The 15455-nt window shown below is 32.9% G+C and overlaps 3 protein-coding genes and 1 long non-coding RNA gene across 7 annotated transcripts in view; 2 read left to right on the top strand and 2 right to left on the bottom strand.

The window, feature by feature from the left end:
- Positions 1–4837, bottom strand: part of LOC146873259 (uncharacterized) — an 11440-nt gene extending 6603 nt beyond the window's left edge. For both annotated transcript variants that reach the window (XR_014982199.1, XR_014982216.1), the window contains exons 1-2: positions 4594–4837; positions 2082–2164 (exon numbers count right to left, since the gene is read on the bottom strand). This is a non-coding gene — a long non-coding RNA (uncharacterized LOC146873259). The remainder of the gene's footprint in view (positions 1–2081; positions 2165–4593) is intronic.
- Positions 4838–5035: 198 nt separating this feature from the next.
- Dhps (Deoxyhypusine synthase) lies at positions 5036–7273 on the bottom strand. Of its 2 annotated transcripts, XM_085656962.1 has the most exons (8): positions 7023–7273; positions 6658–6932; positions 6351–6569; positions 6088–6280; positions 5885–5988; positions 5700–5825; positions 5449–5585; positions 5036–5154 (listed from the first exon to the last, which is right to left on the bottom strand). In XM_085656962.1, the coding sequence occupies exons 1-7, from the start codon at positions 7129–7131 to the stop codon at positions 5487–5489; spliced, it is 1125 nt and encodes a 374-aa protein (XP_085513088.1). In that variant the 5' UTR covers positions 7132–7273; the 3' UTR covers positions 5036–5154; positions 5449–5486. The 2 variants fall into 2 exon arrangements, with proteins under 2 accessions (XP_085513088.1, XP_035732309.1); XM_035876416.2 differs by lacking the exon at positions 5036–5154 and having other exon boundaries at positions 5362–5585.
- A 382-nt stretch (positions 7274–7655) lies between these two features.
- Positions 7656–12859, top strand: mle (dosage compensation regulator mle). 2 transcript variants are annotated; one of them, XM_035876409.2, is made up of 9 exons: positions 7656–7892; positions 7968–8469; positions 8934–8980; positions 9091–9332; positions 9416–11072; positions 11155–11522; positions 11613–11882; positions 11941–12186; positions 12267–12859. In XM_035876409.2, the coding sequence occupies exons 1-9, from the start codon at positions 7814–7816 to the stop codon at positions 12582–12584; spliced, it is 3729 nt and encodes a 1242-aa protein (XP_035732302.1). In that variant the 5' UTR covers positions 7656–7813; the 3' UTR covers positions 12585–12859. The 2 variants fall into 2 exon arrangements, with proteins under 2 accessions (XP_035732302.1, XP_035732303.1); XM_035876410.2 differs by lacking the exons at positions 7656–7892; positions 7968–8469 and adding an exon at positions 8484–8812.
- Positions 12860–13057: 198 nt separating this feature from the next.
- Positions 13058–14763, top strand: LOC118446120 (inosine triphosphate pyrophosphatase). The gene is made up of 2 exons (XM_035876417.2): positions 13058–13214; positions 13471–14763. The coding sequence occupies exon 2, from the start codon at positions 13472–13474 to the stop codon at positions 14036–14038; it is 567 nt and encodes a 188-aa protein (XP_035732310.1). The 5' UTR covers positions 13058–13214; position 13471; the 3' UTR covers positions 14039–14763.
- The last annotated feature ends 692 nt before the right edge of the window (positions 14764–15455 follow it).

Here is a 15455-nt window from a genome sequence, read left to right on the forward strand (position 1 = left end):
AAATATGTACATATCTATCCAGGTAGGGAATGATAAAAAAAAAAAGAAAAAAAATAAAAAAACACATTGCAAGATCGTTCCGATTTTATTCGAGAAACGAAAGATAATAGCTCTGTTAGTTCGTTGAAAAAACAAGTTATCTCACGTTTCAATATTTTCTTCGCGAATAATATCAACGTTTTCTCAGAGAACGTGGACATAATATATCAAGTAAAAATTATGCTTCCTCCTGTCCATGAAACATGCAAGAAATAATTTTTCGAGGCTACCAAAGCGACGAATGATTTTTTATCCCCGAAACTTAGGAACCACGAAAAAAAAAAATGAAAAGAAAAGAAAAAAAAGAAAAAGAAAAAGAAAAAGAAAAAGAAAAAAAAAAGAAAAGGAAAAGAAAAAAATACCCACGTGACGTAGCGTTTCTCGAGCATGACGCTAGTAGCTGTATCCTCGAACAGGGTCGTGGAAAAGTATTACGACCATAAAACTGCCAGCGTTGCGTGGAAAGAGAAAAAAGGAGAACACACATAGACACACGGAAAGCGATAAAATTCAATTATGAAGAAGCGGCGGGGCTCGCACGGTACTTCCGGTCTCGAGGATCTTCCGGTTCGCCATAAATCGTTCTGATGTAAACTAAAGAAAGAAAGAAAGAAAGAAAAAAAGGAAGGAAGAAGAAAAGAACGAATGAGAGAGAAAGAGAGAGAGAGAGAGAGAGAGAGAGAGAGAGAGAGAGAGAGAGAGAGAGAAAGTAAAGAAAGTCAGATAGAGAAAGAAAAAGAGAGAAGGAACCAGGAAGAGAGAGAAAGAGGGAAGAAGAGAGGAAGATAGTTTACACGAAGGGGGTTGGACGAAAGGGTGCTAGTTTAACGCGGGAAGGAGAAAGAAGAGAAAGAGAGAGAGAGAGAGAATACAGGGGAAGAGTAGGAAAACGGAGTAGATAGGAGGGGGTTGAAGAAAACACATAATAGGGTGGGGCGCTTTGCTGCCGCTTTTGAATCGATCCAACACCGGCTACAGCTGGAGCCTCATCCCACCTGGGTCGCGCTCAGTGGTTCTCATTTCTCCGTAGTTCTCTTGGAAAGGTAACTCCAAGAGCTTTATCGGTGAGGATAGAGAGAGAAACGACGGACGCGATGGGATTTAGATTAATGTCAGATTTAAAGTCCATGCTGGAACGAAAGAAACTAGGTCGCATCCGGAAGCGCTCACTACCACCACCACCACTACCACCACCGCCACCACCGCCACCGCCGCCACCACCACCACCACCACCACCACCACCACTACTACTACCACTGGTAACACGATGTTAAGTAAACGCGTTCGCGAACATGCTCGTGCGCGCAGGAATACGCGAATGCGCGTTTACGTTCGTACGACCCTGGCCGAAATTGTTTTTTTCTTCTCGTCGTAGGACGAGAAGTATGCTCTTCCATTCGATTCTTTTATAGATGACAACAACTTCGAATTAACATCACGCGAAATATAAAGAAATTATCCATTCGCAATATTCAATACCATCCTTTCATTTTTACTTTCTCGAATGCGCTTAATCTGCCGGAAAAGAGATTTTCTTTCTACTCGACGTTAATAGATTCCTTTAGGATCGTCAATTTCTTTAAGTGTTCTTCTTTTTGTTTTTTTTTTATTTCTTCTTTTTTTCTTTTTCTCCTTGTTCCCTATCTTTTCTTTTTCTTATTGTCATAAGCGTAATTCGTATACTACTCGAGCATTCATTCTCAGTTGAATCGAACGAAAAGATGATAAAAAAAAAAGTTGCAGACTTGATAATAAAAAAAAAAAAAAGAAGAGATAATCGTTGTTAATTAATATCTAATATCCGATTTAAAATATCGTTTTGAAAGATCATAGTCAAGAAAAAGAAAAAGTAATTCATACTTTCATCAAGCGTTACAATACTTTAGTCGAACGTAACTTTTGATATATTTGCAATTCATACTGAATGAAAGAGAAAGAAAGCTTCTCTAACGTCATTCGGTTGCCCTGGGAATCGAAATAGTCCCGATATCGGATCGCTCGTAGATTCGAAAGAGTATTAGTTTAATGGAGAAGGGACTCACCGTTGTTGTTGCGCAGGATGGAACCAGGACTCGTGGCCTCGAGAGGGCTGCTCGGTTCTTCCGTGCTCGGCTCCCTCTTCACGCTGAAATAGAAACATGCATTATGTATTCAACGGTAAAGTAGAAGAACGTAGCCCCAAAAGTGGTCCAAGTATAAGGGAACGATAGTTGTCGAGTCAGAAGTTTGAAACTATATATATACAAGGACATTGTAACACGTTGCCATCGCAGATGTCCTTCTCGATTTTTATTGGTCACGGTCTTGGCTGAGGAACTGTAAAAAAAAAGGATAATAAGAAACGAATTCGACCTACTTTTCGTATTCCCTTCGTTCCGAATTACAACGTAATAAAAATTCGAGATGAAACATGAAGATTCTATATATGTATTTGACGACTGATCAATGTCTCCTATACGGGATCTATATATTTTCGAAGGTGACAATGAATTAACGTATTAAATGAACATCAATGCAAACCGATGCGCTATCGATCAGCTTATGAACCACTGAAATGCATCCTAAATATATAACATCGGACGTCTTTAAATGAACGAACGAGTTGCTTTACTCGCAGTCGCTTCTATACGCGCGATTCAATAACCGCGCTTTCACAATTACCTACTCTCTTCGTGCCAATTTAACCACCGAGAATGGTTTTCAGTTTTGAGCCTTTTTTCATCATTGAGATTTAACGTTTAAATACGAGCTACGCTTTCGAAAAGGAAAAAATACTTTTCTCTGAATTTTCTTTAACTCTCTTTCTCTGTCTATTTATCTATGTATCTCAACGATCGTTATAAATACCATGTGCGAAACGTAATGAATGAATAATAATTCATACAGGAGGAAGATTTCGAGAGTTCTTTCGAAACGAGAAAAAAAGAAAAAGAAGAAAAAGAAAAGAGAAAAAAATTGTTGAAAGAAAAATGAGATTTATTCAATCGCAAGATTTTTTCTCGAAAAAATAAAATATCGGATAAACGTTAGAACCATTTTCCTCTGACCAACGATGGCAGAAGACATCGATTACTCTGCGAATCGTCCGCGCTATTCCGAGTACCATCGATAATTATTACCTTCGAATAGGTGGAACGAATTGGGTCGCCCGAAAATATCTTCCTCTAAAGGTTCCAATCACTCGCAATACCTTCTTAAACGTTCTGGAAATCTCTTCGCAATTTCTATTTACTTAAAGGTCGTACAAACTTATCGATTGGATATTTCATACGTGCGATTATAATGTCGATAATGACAGCTTACATCCGAATGAAATTTAAATTGGAAAGATAATAATTGTGAAATTGTCGTGGTGATCATCGGAAATCGATTATCAAAATTAGACAAAAAAAAAAAAAAAGAAAAAAGAAAAGAAATAATTTTCTAAACAAATGCATAAAAAATAAATCCTATAAAGAGAAAGAAATAAATCGATATATCGAGCTATCCACAAATATCTTTGATATCTTAAATATCTATTTCATCGAATGGAACTGCTCCATTTTCATTAAATCGACGTAAATGAAATTTGATAAATATTTAACTTTCTAGTACCTTACTCCCGATTCGTTCATCTAATGAAAAAAAATCTTTGAAAATTATGTACGATTTGACTATTCGTTTTTGAGGGGATTTTTAACTTTTAAAAATGTCTATCTTCGATCGAAGATATTGATAAATTTTAATTACGATAAAAAGTGCATAGGGTGAATAAAAATCGACGCTCACGATCTTAATTTTCTATTTTTGGAGTTTGTTAAGGAAAGAAGAAAAGGGGGAGGGGCAAGAAAAAGGAGAAAAAGAAAAAAAAGAAAAGAAAAAACGAAATTTAAACTTTTTCACGGAAAAATCGTTTCCGTTGAAGCCGTATTCGTGGCTTACATTTTTAAATTGTTGGAATGGAAAATGTGGTCGGAGGTTGGCTTAAGGCACGATGCTCTTAAAGTTTACATTATTAAATGTGTCGATGCAGGTACGCTTGTCTTTACAAACGGCCAGAGACTCTACTACGAGGCTGACTACTCGCGACAATGTCCCGGCAAGGGTGACTTTTGAAGGCCGTATGTGCATACCCGAGCAAGGAAAAGTTACAAACTTTCACGAATCTATCATATTCGCGTTAATAATGAGGAAGTATCGGCTACATAATAAAATTTTCAACTTATAGCTAGAAATATTTACTCGACCTTCTAGATAAAGTAGTACGACGATGCTAATTTGCTATCATTACTTGTTACAAGATACAGCATCTCATCGAACAGTAGAACGTTAGTATCGTATATAGATATATACATATTCATCTTACTGGTAAACTTTTCCAAGAACTTTCAGAAACTTATACAAAACATATATAAAACTTCTTTCAACCATACATATTATTTATACTCCGATGAAAGATCAAATAAAACTTGACGATATCGTATATTATAGATAATCCATAGTGTTAGCTGGAAAAGAATGCGATGACAATTTTTTATTATATTTTTTGAATGATTCAAACGTTTACATTCTCACCTGATAAAAGTGGAATCTGCCGAAGGACTGGAAGGTCTTGGTGAGGAACTCGCGGTGGAGGCAGTATTGGTCTCCTCCACGTCCATCATTGTTCATACCGACGATCGCGCTCGATACAATTCCAATGGAACTAAGGAACCTGAAGAAGGACGGTTGCGACGACGACGACGACGACGACAACGACAACGACAACGACGACGACGACGACGACGACGACGACGACGACGACGACGACGACGACGACGACGACGACGACGACGATGATGATGATGATGAGCCGAGGATCGTCAATCCGTCAGGCTCGTCGATCGCTCGACGTACAATTCCGTGGAGAACAGAAACCATAAAGTTTTGGGGGATTGCGATGAGAGGGGGTTGGGGGTTGGTTTCACGCCCGTCCGCGAGCGCGGGCTTACGGGAAACAACTGACAAATGATGTTACCCCCACCGTTTTGGTTTACTACCGAGCGCCTGCAAACCTGCGCCTCACACACCTGCCATGCAGGAAACATTCGCAACGCGCAGGCGTCCTTCATTCGAGAATTCTCTTTTACCCTTTTCCTGAAATCAAAGAATACGTTAATGATAAATATATAAATAATATCGTATTACGAAATTAAGAAAATTCGATGTTTTATAAAAAAAAAAAAAAAAAAAAACAATTAAATGAAAGGCAAAAAAGTTTACAGGCTCCTTTATAATGGGATAAGGAACGATGATATTGGTATGACAATTAAATTATTTTCCTTTTTTTTTTTTTCTCTTCACGCGATTCCGTGATTTTATTTAAAAGTTATTTAATCGCGTAATAATGAGATCGCGTTATTAATAAATAACAATGATATGTAAGATTACATTGTGTATTAGAGGAGGAGAAAGACATCGTTTATTCATTAAACATCGGATACAGTTTTTTCTTTGGAAGAGTGATAATGCCTTGCAAAAGTTTCACCTACTAAAAGTGGAAATATCAAAGTTGCCTCAGCATAAATCTGAAAGAAAAAGAAATGTAAATATGTGATCGATCATTTTGTGCTTTCCTTTTCCTTTTTTTTTTCTTTTTTTGTTCTTTTTTCTTTTCTTTGCATCAGATGATATTCTCTTACTTTTACCGGGGTCGCATCTTTTCGAATTTTACCCCAAGAGATCGCCTCGTCTGGACGAGCTCCGCTATCGCTACCATCGAATTCTGAAGATGTGTTTATAAAAACAGCATAGTCAGCACCATTTCTCTGGAATAGAACATAGTATTACATAATATACTGCTGTGAATAATTTTCTTTTTACTCACCATTAAATTTGCATTACAAATATGATGTTTTACAACACCACCTCCTACTATAATCATTCCACTGTTGATTGCTTTCATAGCCATTGTATTTAAACGTCTCAGATCTAAACGTATAATACAAATGATATTAATTATTTTTAAAAATTGTTCCTGTCTTATAAAATAAAAAAGAAATAAAAATTGAAAAAAAAAAGGACATTTACCTGAGATTATGTCTACTACTAATCCTGGATTTCTAAAAGAATGAAAATACATCATATCACCTAAACTGCCATCTGTTAAAGCTGGACTGAAAACTGGAATTTTATTCTTTGCTGCCCAATAATATATTGATTCTTCGTTATTAATTTCTTCACCTAATCTTGTTATTATTTTAGATGGAGTCCATAGAATACCCTGCAAAATAAATTATAATAAGAACTAAAATAAAATAAAATAATAAAATATTGTAAGATCAATTTTATACTTGTTCCTTCTGTTCGGTTAACATAGAATCTAATATTGGCGTTACCCAATCTTCAAAAATACAATAATTATCATTAGGAACTAACAGATTCCCTATTCGATTAATTCCAATTTCTCTAAGATGTTTTCCATCTAAGTGAAAATCACCGATATAAGTTGGTGCTAAACATTTAATAAAATCTTCTTCTATTCCACCTGCTGTTGTAACTATACAATCAACCTAAAACCAATAAATTGGCTGAATTCAATTGATAAAATATAAGACATAATTACAATACATATATATATATACATATTCAAGAACTGACCATTTTATGTTGCACAAGGAATCTTATAGTTTCCCTAACACCACAAGAAGACATATTAGACGTATATCCTAAGAATATAGTACACGATGATTTTCTTTTAATAAATTCATCATCTTCTAATTCGTCAATTTGATCTTCTTTAAGAGGTATAATTCTTGCAGCCAACATACGTTTAATTTCATTTACAGCCAATCCAAAATTCGTTGCTTGAAAACCAGAATGTTTATATGACTCAAAAAGTGAATGATAATTGATTCCATGATTCCAATCATATCCTGGAGAATATAAACAGGATATAATTTTTTTTTTGAAATTTTTCATTTACATTTTTATTTACAAAAACTTTAATATATAAGACAAGATACCTTTTACTGTTGGTGTACCACTTGGAAGTGGAGAACTGTGAACCAACACAGCATCTTTAACAAGTTGTGGTACTTTATCTGTAGTATCATTTTCTTTTATGTTATTCATTCTTATAATAATTTGTACTTATAAATGAAATAGAATAAATTTTCTTCACAAGGTTACATATACAACATATGAAATAACCTTACTTAATAAGCGTCATTATTTCTCTTCGTCATATTTCTTTTTAATTATATTCAGGAATGTGAAAAATGTATGTATACATATATATATATATATATATATATATATATATATATAATAATTAATAATTTTACAATAGTTGATTATTGTATTATTAAAAATTAAATAATCACATAAATATACAAGTACATTTCCAATGTATTTAACGTAACGTATTTTCTATGATCGAAAATGTCGATTGACCAATCAGCTAACACTTAAAATAATTCATTTGAAATAATAAAAGTTTATTTGGTATTATCGATTTTTTCTACTTGTAGAAAAATTATAAACATAGAAATTATATTTTTTTTATTATTATTATTATTATTATCATTCGCCTTAAAGAGAAATATTTTTTATTATGAAACGATATTGAATCACAAGATGGCGCTTCATGTAATCTAACTGCGTCGCATTTACTTGTTATACCATCTCTTCAAAGCCACACGTTCTAGATAATTTTATTGATGTAAAATTTGCTAAGGAAGAAACAGAAATTTGATAATATAATAGCTCAATAATACTTTTTATCTACTTTAATAAGAAAAGATAATATATAGAAATGGGCGATATAAAATCTTTTTTTCACCAATGGTGTGGAAAAAACGGGAAAGATCCACAATTTGATGTAAGGCCAACAGGTAAGTACTACCATTTTTGCACATACTGGTGCTTACCGTAGTTAACGGGAGATTTCGTTAGTCAATATTTTACAGGGCCAAAGCATAGACAACGTTTTCTTTGCGAATTACGTGTACCAGGATTCGACTATGTTGGTGCAGGCAATTCTACTAATAAAAAAGATGCTCAAGGAAATGCAGCTAGAGATTATGTTAATTATTTAGTTCGCGCAGGACATGTCAATCAAAATGATGTTCCTAAAGATACATCTAATATAATGCCACCAGTATTAGGGCCAGATAATATCAAATTGGAGCCTTTAACTCCAATAAAATCAGTTTTTCAAGATGGAATGGGCCCTAATGATATAGGCCAAGCATACCGACCTTATAACGAACATGGTCAGAGTAACTATACTTACATAGATAGGTTGGCCGATCAAAAGAAGGTAGAAGATGCGGAGGACGTTGATGTCAATTCTGGAATTCATGGAAATTGGACTATAGAAAATGCTAAATCAAAACTGCATCAGTTTATGCAAACTAACAAAATTAATGCAGATTATAAATATACCCCAGTGGGTCCAGATCATACGAGGTATGAAACATCCCATCAGAGCCCTTTAGTTTCAAGTTGGATTGGACCTCTGGTGCTCTGATAATATCCAAAATCCTGCTTAGAAACCAAGTTTAATTACATCCCAATATGGATTTAATGTATTTTATACCATTTGAACATGATCAAGGCCATTTTGGATTACATAATTAAAGTTATCTCTAAAGCTGGTACAAGAGGAAAATATAAAACTCTCTTGTGCACAGATGGCAGGTGATGGTATAACCAAAACTTTTATTGAAACGATTCAATAATGGTTTTGGTGCAAATACTTCATAAAATGTGATCCATCGTATTCCAAAGTGGTCTTGGGTAATTTCAAATGGTAAGTTTTCAATAATTTGCATAACAACCTTACTCAAATTTATTGCTTGTAATAAAAATATTTAGAATACTTTTTCTTTAGATATGTATTATATATTTTACATAAAGAATATCTTTTCAAGGAGTTTCATGGCAGAGATGACATTTTATGTGAAACAACTTGGACGAAGTAAGTTATATATATATATATATATATATATATATATATATTAATTTCTTATATTTATAATTAAATATGAAATAAATTTTCGTTATTCATAATGATTATGAAAATTTCAGATGTTACTGGCCGTGAGACAGGATCTAACAAACAAACTGCATCAAAAAGTTGTGCCTTGTCTATTGTTCGACAATTATATCATCTTGGTGTCATTGAAGCATTTAGTGGTACTTTAAAAAAAAATAAAGATGCAGAACAAATAAAACCTTATCCAGTTAAAATATCTCCAGAACTGGAATCTCAAATTCATGATCTATTGAGAAGCTTGGAAATAAAGCCGATCGAAGTTAAGCACACAGAGGTATAATATAACCGAGATCATTCTTCTATATAATTATTAATTAATAATAAAATTATATTAATTTAATTTGTTTGTTATTGTAGAATTTAAAAAAAAATCCAACGCAACATACTTCTTCACATTCTCAACCGAGCATGGGAGTCTCTTTATTAACAAATCAAATTCTAGATGATTTCATATCGTCTGTGCCACAACCTGCGGGTGTAGTTAGCTGGTCTCCTCCACAACAAAATTGGAATCCATGGACTGGTTGTAACATTGATGAAGGCCCTATGGCAACAATGTCTTTGGATAGATTATCAGAGGAATTAATGCGTGAGCAACGAGAAAGACTGCAACAAGATTCTAAAGTATTAAGTAGCATAAAAGAGAGATCAACATTACCAGTCTTTATAAAGAAAAATGAAATTATGAATTCTATTAATGATAATCCAGTCATTATCATTCGTGGAAACACAGGCTGTGGAAAGACAACTCAAGTTTGTCAGTTCATTTTGGACGATTATATTGCATCGGGTCAAGGTGCATTATGCAGCATTGCTATTACTCAACCTAGACGAATTTCAGCAGTATCTGTGGCGGATCGTGTCGCAGCTGAAAGATGCGAAAGTTTGGGACAATCGGTCGGTTATTCCGTACGTTTTGAATCATGCTTGCCTAGGCCCTATGGAGCTATAATGTTCTGCACTGTCGGTGTACTCTTGAGAAAATTAGAAGGAGGACTTCGAGGCGTGTCGCATGTAATAGTTGACGAAATTCATGAAAGAGATGTTAATTCCGACTTCATCATGGTAGTTTTACGCGATATGATACACATGTATCCTGATCTAAGAATTATTCTTATGTCGGCTACAATTGATACTACGCTATTTAGTGAATATTTCAATAATTGTCCAGTAATTGAAATTCCTGGAAGATCATTTCCCGTTCAACAGTATTTCTTAGAGGATTGCATACAATTGACCAATTTTGTTCCACCCATGGATTTGAAGAAACGTAAAAATCGTGATTCAGATGATCTACCATCGGACGGAGAACCCGAAGAAAATTTAAATAAAGTTATCAGTCCTGATTATTCTATTCAAACGAAAAATGCTATGGCACAACTCACGGAGAAAGAAATAAGTTTCGAATTGATAGAATCTTTATTGCAATATATTAAAGGACAAGGTATTCTTGGTGCAGTTTTGATCTTTTTACCTGGCTGGAATTTGATATTTGCATTGATGAAACACTTGCAGCAACATCCCATTTTTGGTGGGATGAGTTATATTGTTATTCCGTTGCATTCGCAATTACCAAGGGAAGATCAAAGAAAAGTATTTGATCCTGTACCTTCCGGGGTGACGAAAATAATATTGGCTACAAATATTGCAGAAACTTCTATAACAATTAATGATGTAGTCTACGTAATAGACTCGTGCAAAGCTAAAATGAAATTGTTTACTTCTCATAATAATATGACTAATTACGCTACCGTATGGGCAAGCAAAACAAATCTAGAACAACGCAAAGGACGTGCGGGCCGTGTCAGGCCAGGATTTTGTTTTCATCTTTGCTCAAGGGCAAGATATAACAGAATGGACGAACATATGACTCCAGAAATGTTTAGAACCCCATTGCATGAATTAGCATTGAGTATTAAATTATTAAGATTAGGCAGTATTGGTAAATTTTTATCGAAAGCTATTGAACCACCACCCATAGATGCTGTAATCGAAGCTGAAGTTGTACTGAGAGGTAATGAAACATTTAATCACTTTGTTTATACATTATAAATAATTTTTTCTTTTCTTTCTAAATCTATATTTCCTTATTGTAGAAATGAAATGCTTGGACAAAAACGATGAATTGACTCCTCTCGGGAAGATTTTAGCTCGCTTACCAATAGAGCCAAGATTAGGAAAAATGATGATTTTGGGATGCATGTTTCGAGTTGGAGATGCACTTTCAACGATGGCTGCAAATAGTACTACATTCCCTGAAGTGTATAATATGGCTCCTGACGTTAGACGACTTACCACGCAACAAAAATGGTTTGCAGGTGCAAGATATAGTGATCATGTAGCTATGTTACATGCTTTTCAAGCATGGGAAGATGTTAGAGCTTCTGGTGAATACGCAGAGCAAGCATTTTGCGACTCGAAGAATTTAAGTTTACCTACTTTAAGAGTAACATGGGAAGCAAAAGTATGTTGAACAAAAACATTATACATTAATACGTGTTTGGGTCAATTTCAAAGTCTTTAATTTTTTTTTTTTCCTCTCTCTATTATACAGAATCAATTACAAGCTCTTTTACAAAGTGCTGGATTCCCAGAAGAAACCCTCTGTCCAAATCTATTAAATTATCAATCGGGTGCTGACGTTCAACTAGATACGATCACCGCTTTGTTATGTATGGGACTTTATCCGAACGTTTGTTATCACAAAGAAAAACGCAAAGTTCTAACGACCGAATCAAAAGCTGCTCTTATTCATAAGACATCCGTTAATTGTAGTAACTTCGAACAAAACTTTCCGTTCCCATTTTTTGTATTTGGAGAAAAGGTAAATTAAATTTGATTAAAAATCTAATTGGTCCTTCTAACGAAGTAAAAACTTTTAGATACGTACAAGAGCTGTCTCTTGTAAACAAATGACTATGGTATCTCCGATTCATTTGTTATTATTTGGATCTCGAAAGGTGGAATATGTAGATGGTTTGGTAAAATTGGACAATTGGATTAATTTAGATATGAATCCACAACATGCTGCTGCTATTGTTGCATTAAGACCTGCTTTGGAAAGTCTCGTTATAAGGGCTGCTAAAGATCCAGAAACGATTTTAGATTTGAGCTCGGTAGAACAAAAGGTTGATTAATTTTATTTAATACGTCAGAGAGAACGTCTCAAAAATATAACATTATTTAATGAAAATGATTTTATTTATAGGTTTTAAATGTTATCAAATCGCTCTGTGGTATGAATGCATGTAGATACGAGTTAGACCAAATCAGTAGCAGTGGATTTCAATCACGTAGATCACCAAGAGGTCACACTACTACCACTTTTACTAGAGATGAAGCAACTCCATTGAAAATGATGCGAGGAAATGGAGGTTTTCGTAGACCCTCGGGAAGTTATAGAGGAAATAATTTTGGTGGTAATTCTAGTGGATATACCAGTGGATTTGGAATGGTTGGTCGATTTGGAAGAGGCGCCGTAACAAGTTGGGGTAGCGTTAGAGGAAGATTTCGTGGAAGATATTAATTATTATAATAGTAGAATTGATGTAATTTAATGTTTCATATAATTTCATTTTTCACGTATAAACGAATGTTAAAGAACAAAAGGACAAGTAACTTGTCAATACTTGTCACAATAACTTGTTTATTGCATTCAGTATAATAGATTAACCAATGATAATTGATTTATGTATGCACGATGTATTTCCTTTATTGCTGTCATTATTCTGATGTTGGATATACTACTTTAATTAATATTGTAATAAAACTTCAAATACAATAAAATTCGCACGAAGAAAAAAAAAAAAAAAGAAACATAGTCCAATGTCATTTGAAATATTTCTTATACGTTGATTATAACAAACAACGATAATACATGAAATATTCAGAAATATTATCCAGCTGTGCAAAGTGCAATATTTACAAAAGGAAGAAAAAAGAAAAAATATTGACGTTAAAAATACTTTTAATTAATAGATTAAATACAAAGACAAAGTTCACAATATATATTTACCTCGATTAATCGTGACTCGAAATATTTCAACTCGACTTTTTACGTTTAAGAGTGTGGTAACCATGATTCGAAGCAATATGGCCTCTTTATAGATATCAGCGTTTACGTATAACTCGTCAAACAATATAGATAATTATTAATGTAAGTAATGTAAATATTTATCTAAATTTTCGAACTTTCATTCATCGGATTTTTTTATATTGAAAAATTATATAATTAATTTTACTTTACAAATTTCCCTTTTCTTTTCTTTCGTGACAAGTTAATCGACTCGTTTTTGTCTCGATTTACGTGTCACGTGTTCTCGATGAAAAGCGCGCGCAAATTTTTAAACTTTTAAACGCTTGAAATATCTAACATGATCTATGTAAAAAGTGAGTTTTTTTTTTTTTTGTAGAATGGCCAAACCGATCGTTTTCGTCACGGGAAATGTTAAAAAGTTGGAAGAATTTATCGCCATATTGGGAAAAAGTTTTCCTCGTGAGATAACGAGCAAAAAGATAGATCTTCCAGAATATCAAGGTGAGATCGATGATATTTGTCGGAATAAATGTCGCGCGGCAGCGAAGATCATTAAGGGTCCGGTAATCATTGAGGATACTTGTCTCTGCTTTAATGCGATGAAAGGACTTCCAGGGCCGTATATAAAATGGTTCTTAGAAAAATTAGGACCTGAGGGATTATATAGAATGCTTCATGGTTGGGAGGACAAAAGTGCTGAGGCTGTTTGTACATTTGCTTATTGCGAAGATGAAGATAACAGTGAAGTACTTCTTTTTCAAGGTCGAGTTTTAGGTACCATTGTCGATCCACGAGGGCCAAGAGATTTTGGCTGGGATCCTTGTTTCCAACCTTTAAATTATGATCAAACATACGCCGAATTACCTAAGCAAATTAAAAATCAAATCTCGCATCGTAGCAAAGCTTTAGAAAAATTAAAAGCTCACTTTGTAAATCAATCTTAAATCCATTAATAAACAAAATATATTATTATTATTATTATTATTATTATTATTATTATTATTAATCTTGAAATAAAATACAATATATAAACAATATATGTTATTTATGTAAATCGTAAGATATTTAGAATTCATCTTCCTTTTACAGAACATCGTATAATCAATGATAATAATGAAAAAATAAAGTTGCACAAATAAAGAAGCTTTAGCATAAATTGTATCTTAGATATTTAACTTTGTAAAATGTAACTTTGTATAATGTATTCATTTTTATATTAAAACATCGAATGATGCAATAAAATTAAAAATTTAATCATATTTTCAAAATGTAAATACCCGTTATAAATAAGATATCATATATCGTAGAGTGGTAAAAAACAAAACTGATTTTTTGGACAAAAGTATAAGAATAAAATAGGAGGTGCATATAATAGTAGATATATATAGGTAAATAAAAAATAATTAGTTTCATTCATTTTAAATCAATTATCAAATTTATCTGAAATTGACAATACTTACATTATTTTTTTTATAAATAAAAGATGAATTATCGATCATTATATACGTTTATTTACACACAACCCGCGTCACACACACACACACACACGTACATGTATGTATAGCTTAAATTGGTAAACACGTAATCTCACTTTTGTCAATTCGTTATATATAAGTAATATCAAGCAATGTCCAAAGTTAATTGGTATTAATCACAGGTCTTTAAATTTTGTAAATATTGCATCTAAATATAAATTAAAAACTCCACGAAATAAATAATGATTCTTAATTAATAATCTCTATGTGAAATTATTTGTTAAATGTAGTAGACATTTACCAGAAGAAGTCAATAATTGTTTTATCCTAAGTTCATCGATAAGTATAATAATCAGTATTAAATGACTAAATATTGGACTTTCCACATTGTTATTCTTTTTATCTCGATAAATCGATGTAATTCTTAAAACATTATCCATATTTTTTGTGCGATATAATGAAGAAATTGAATTTAATATCACCTGATCACATATCACATTTATCACATATATTCCGTGTAAAATAACTTATAAAAATTTAATCATATTATTTATTATTTCATTTTCCTATCGTAAATGATATTAATAAATTTTTAATAAAAGCATTTAAAAATCAAGAAATTTCCTTTCTGCGACTGTGATCTCTAGAAAATATAAATTATTATCGATTGTAATTTTTATTATTTTTTTTTTTTTTTTTTATTCAAGTATTAAATAAAAAAAATAAAATTAATTACTGTTAATGATTACTATGTTTACAATATCTATATTACGATAAGTTTATTACATTATATTTGTAGATCTGTTTATATTTATGTATGTGCGTTATATGATTATATATATATATATACATATATACGCAAACAATAGAGGAAAAAAGTTCAAGA

Source organism: Vespa mandarinia, chromosome 1 (assembly GCF_050613455.1).
Source record: "Vespa mandarinia isolate Hongniang chromosome 1, ASM5061345v1, whole genome shotgun sequence".
Lineage (NCBI taxonomy): Eukaryota > Metazoa > Arthropoda > Insecta > Hymenoptera > Vespidae > Vespa > Vespa mandarinia.

What these genes read in the sequence shown, in the direction of transcription:
- mle (XM_035876409.2), top strand. Translation starts at nt 7,814, where the DNA reads ATGGGCGATATAAAATCTTTTTTTCACCAATGGTGTGGAAAAAACGGG. An exon ending in GTGGGTCCAGATCATACGAG is followed by an intron (nt 8,470 to 8,933) that starts GTATGAAACATC and finishes TATCTTTTCAAG; the next exon opens with GAGTTTCATGGCAGAGATGA. An exon ending in AGCTGAAGTTGTACTGAGAG is followed by an intron (nt 11,073 to 11,154) that starts GTAATGAAACAT and finishes TCCTTATTGTAG; the next exon opens with AAATGAAATGCTTGGACAAA.
- Dhps (XM_085656962.1), bottom strand. Translation starts at nt 7,131, where the DNA reads ATGAATAACATAAAAGAAAATGATACTACAGATAAAGTACCACAACTT. An exon ending in TGGTACACCAACAGTAAAAG is followed by an intron (nt 6,933 to 7,022) that starts GTATCTTGTCTT and finishes TATATTCTCCAG; the next exon opens with GATATGATTGGAATCATGGA. An exon ending in TTTGTAATGCAAATTTAATG is followed by an intron (nt 5,826 to 5,884) that starts GTGAGTAAAAAG and finishes GTTCTATTCCAG; the next exon opens with AGAAATGGTGCTGACTATGC.
- LOC118446120 (XM_035876417.2), top strand. Translation starts at nt 13,472, where the DNA reads ATGGCCAAACCGATCGTTTTCGTCACGGGAAATGTTAAAAAGTTGGAA.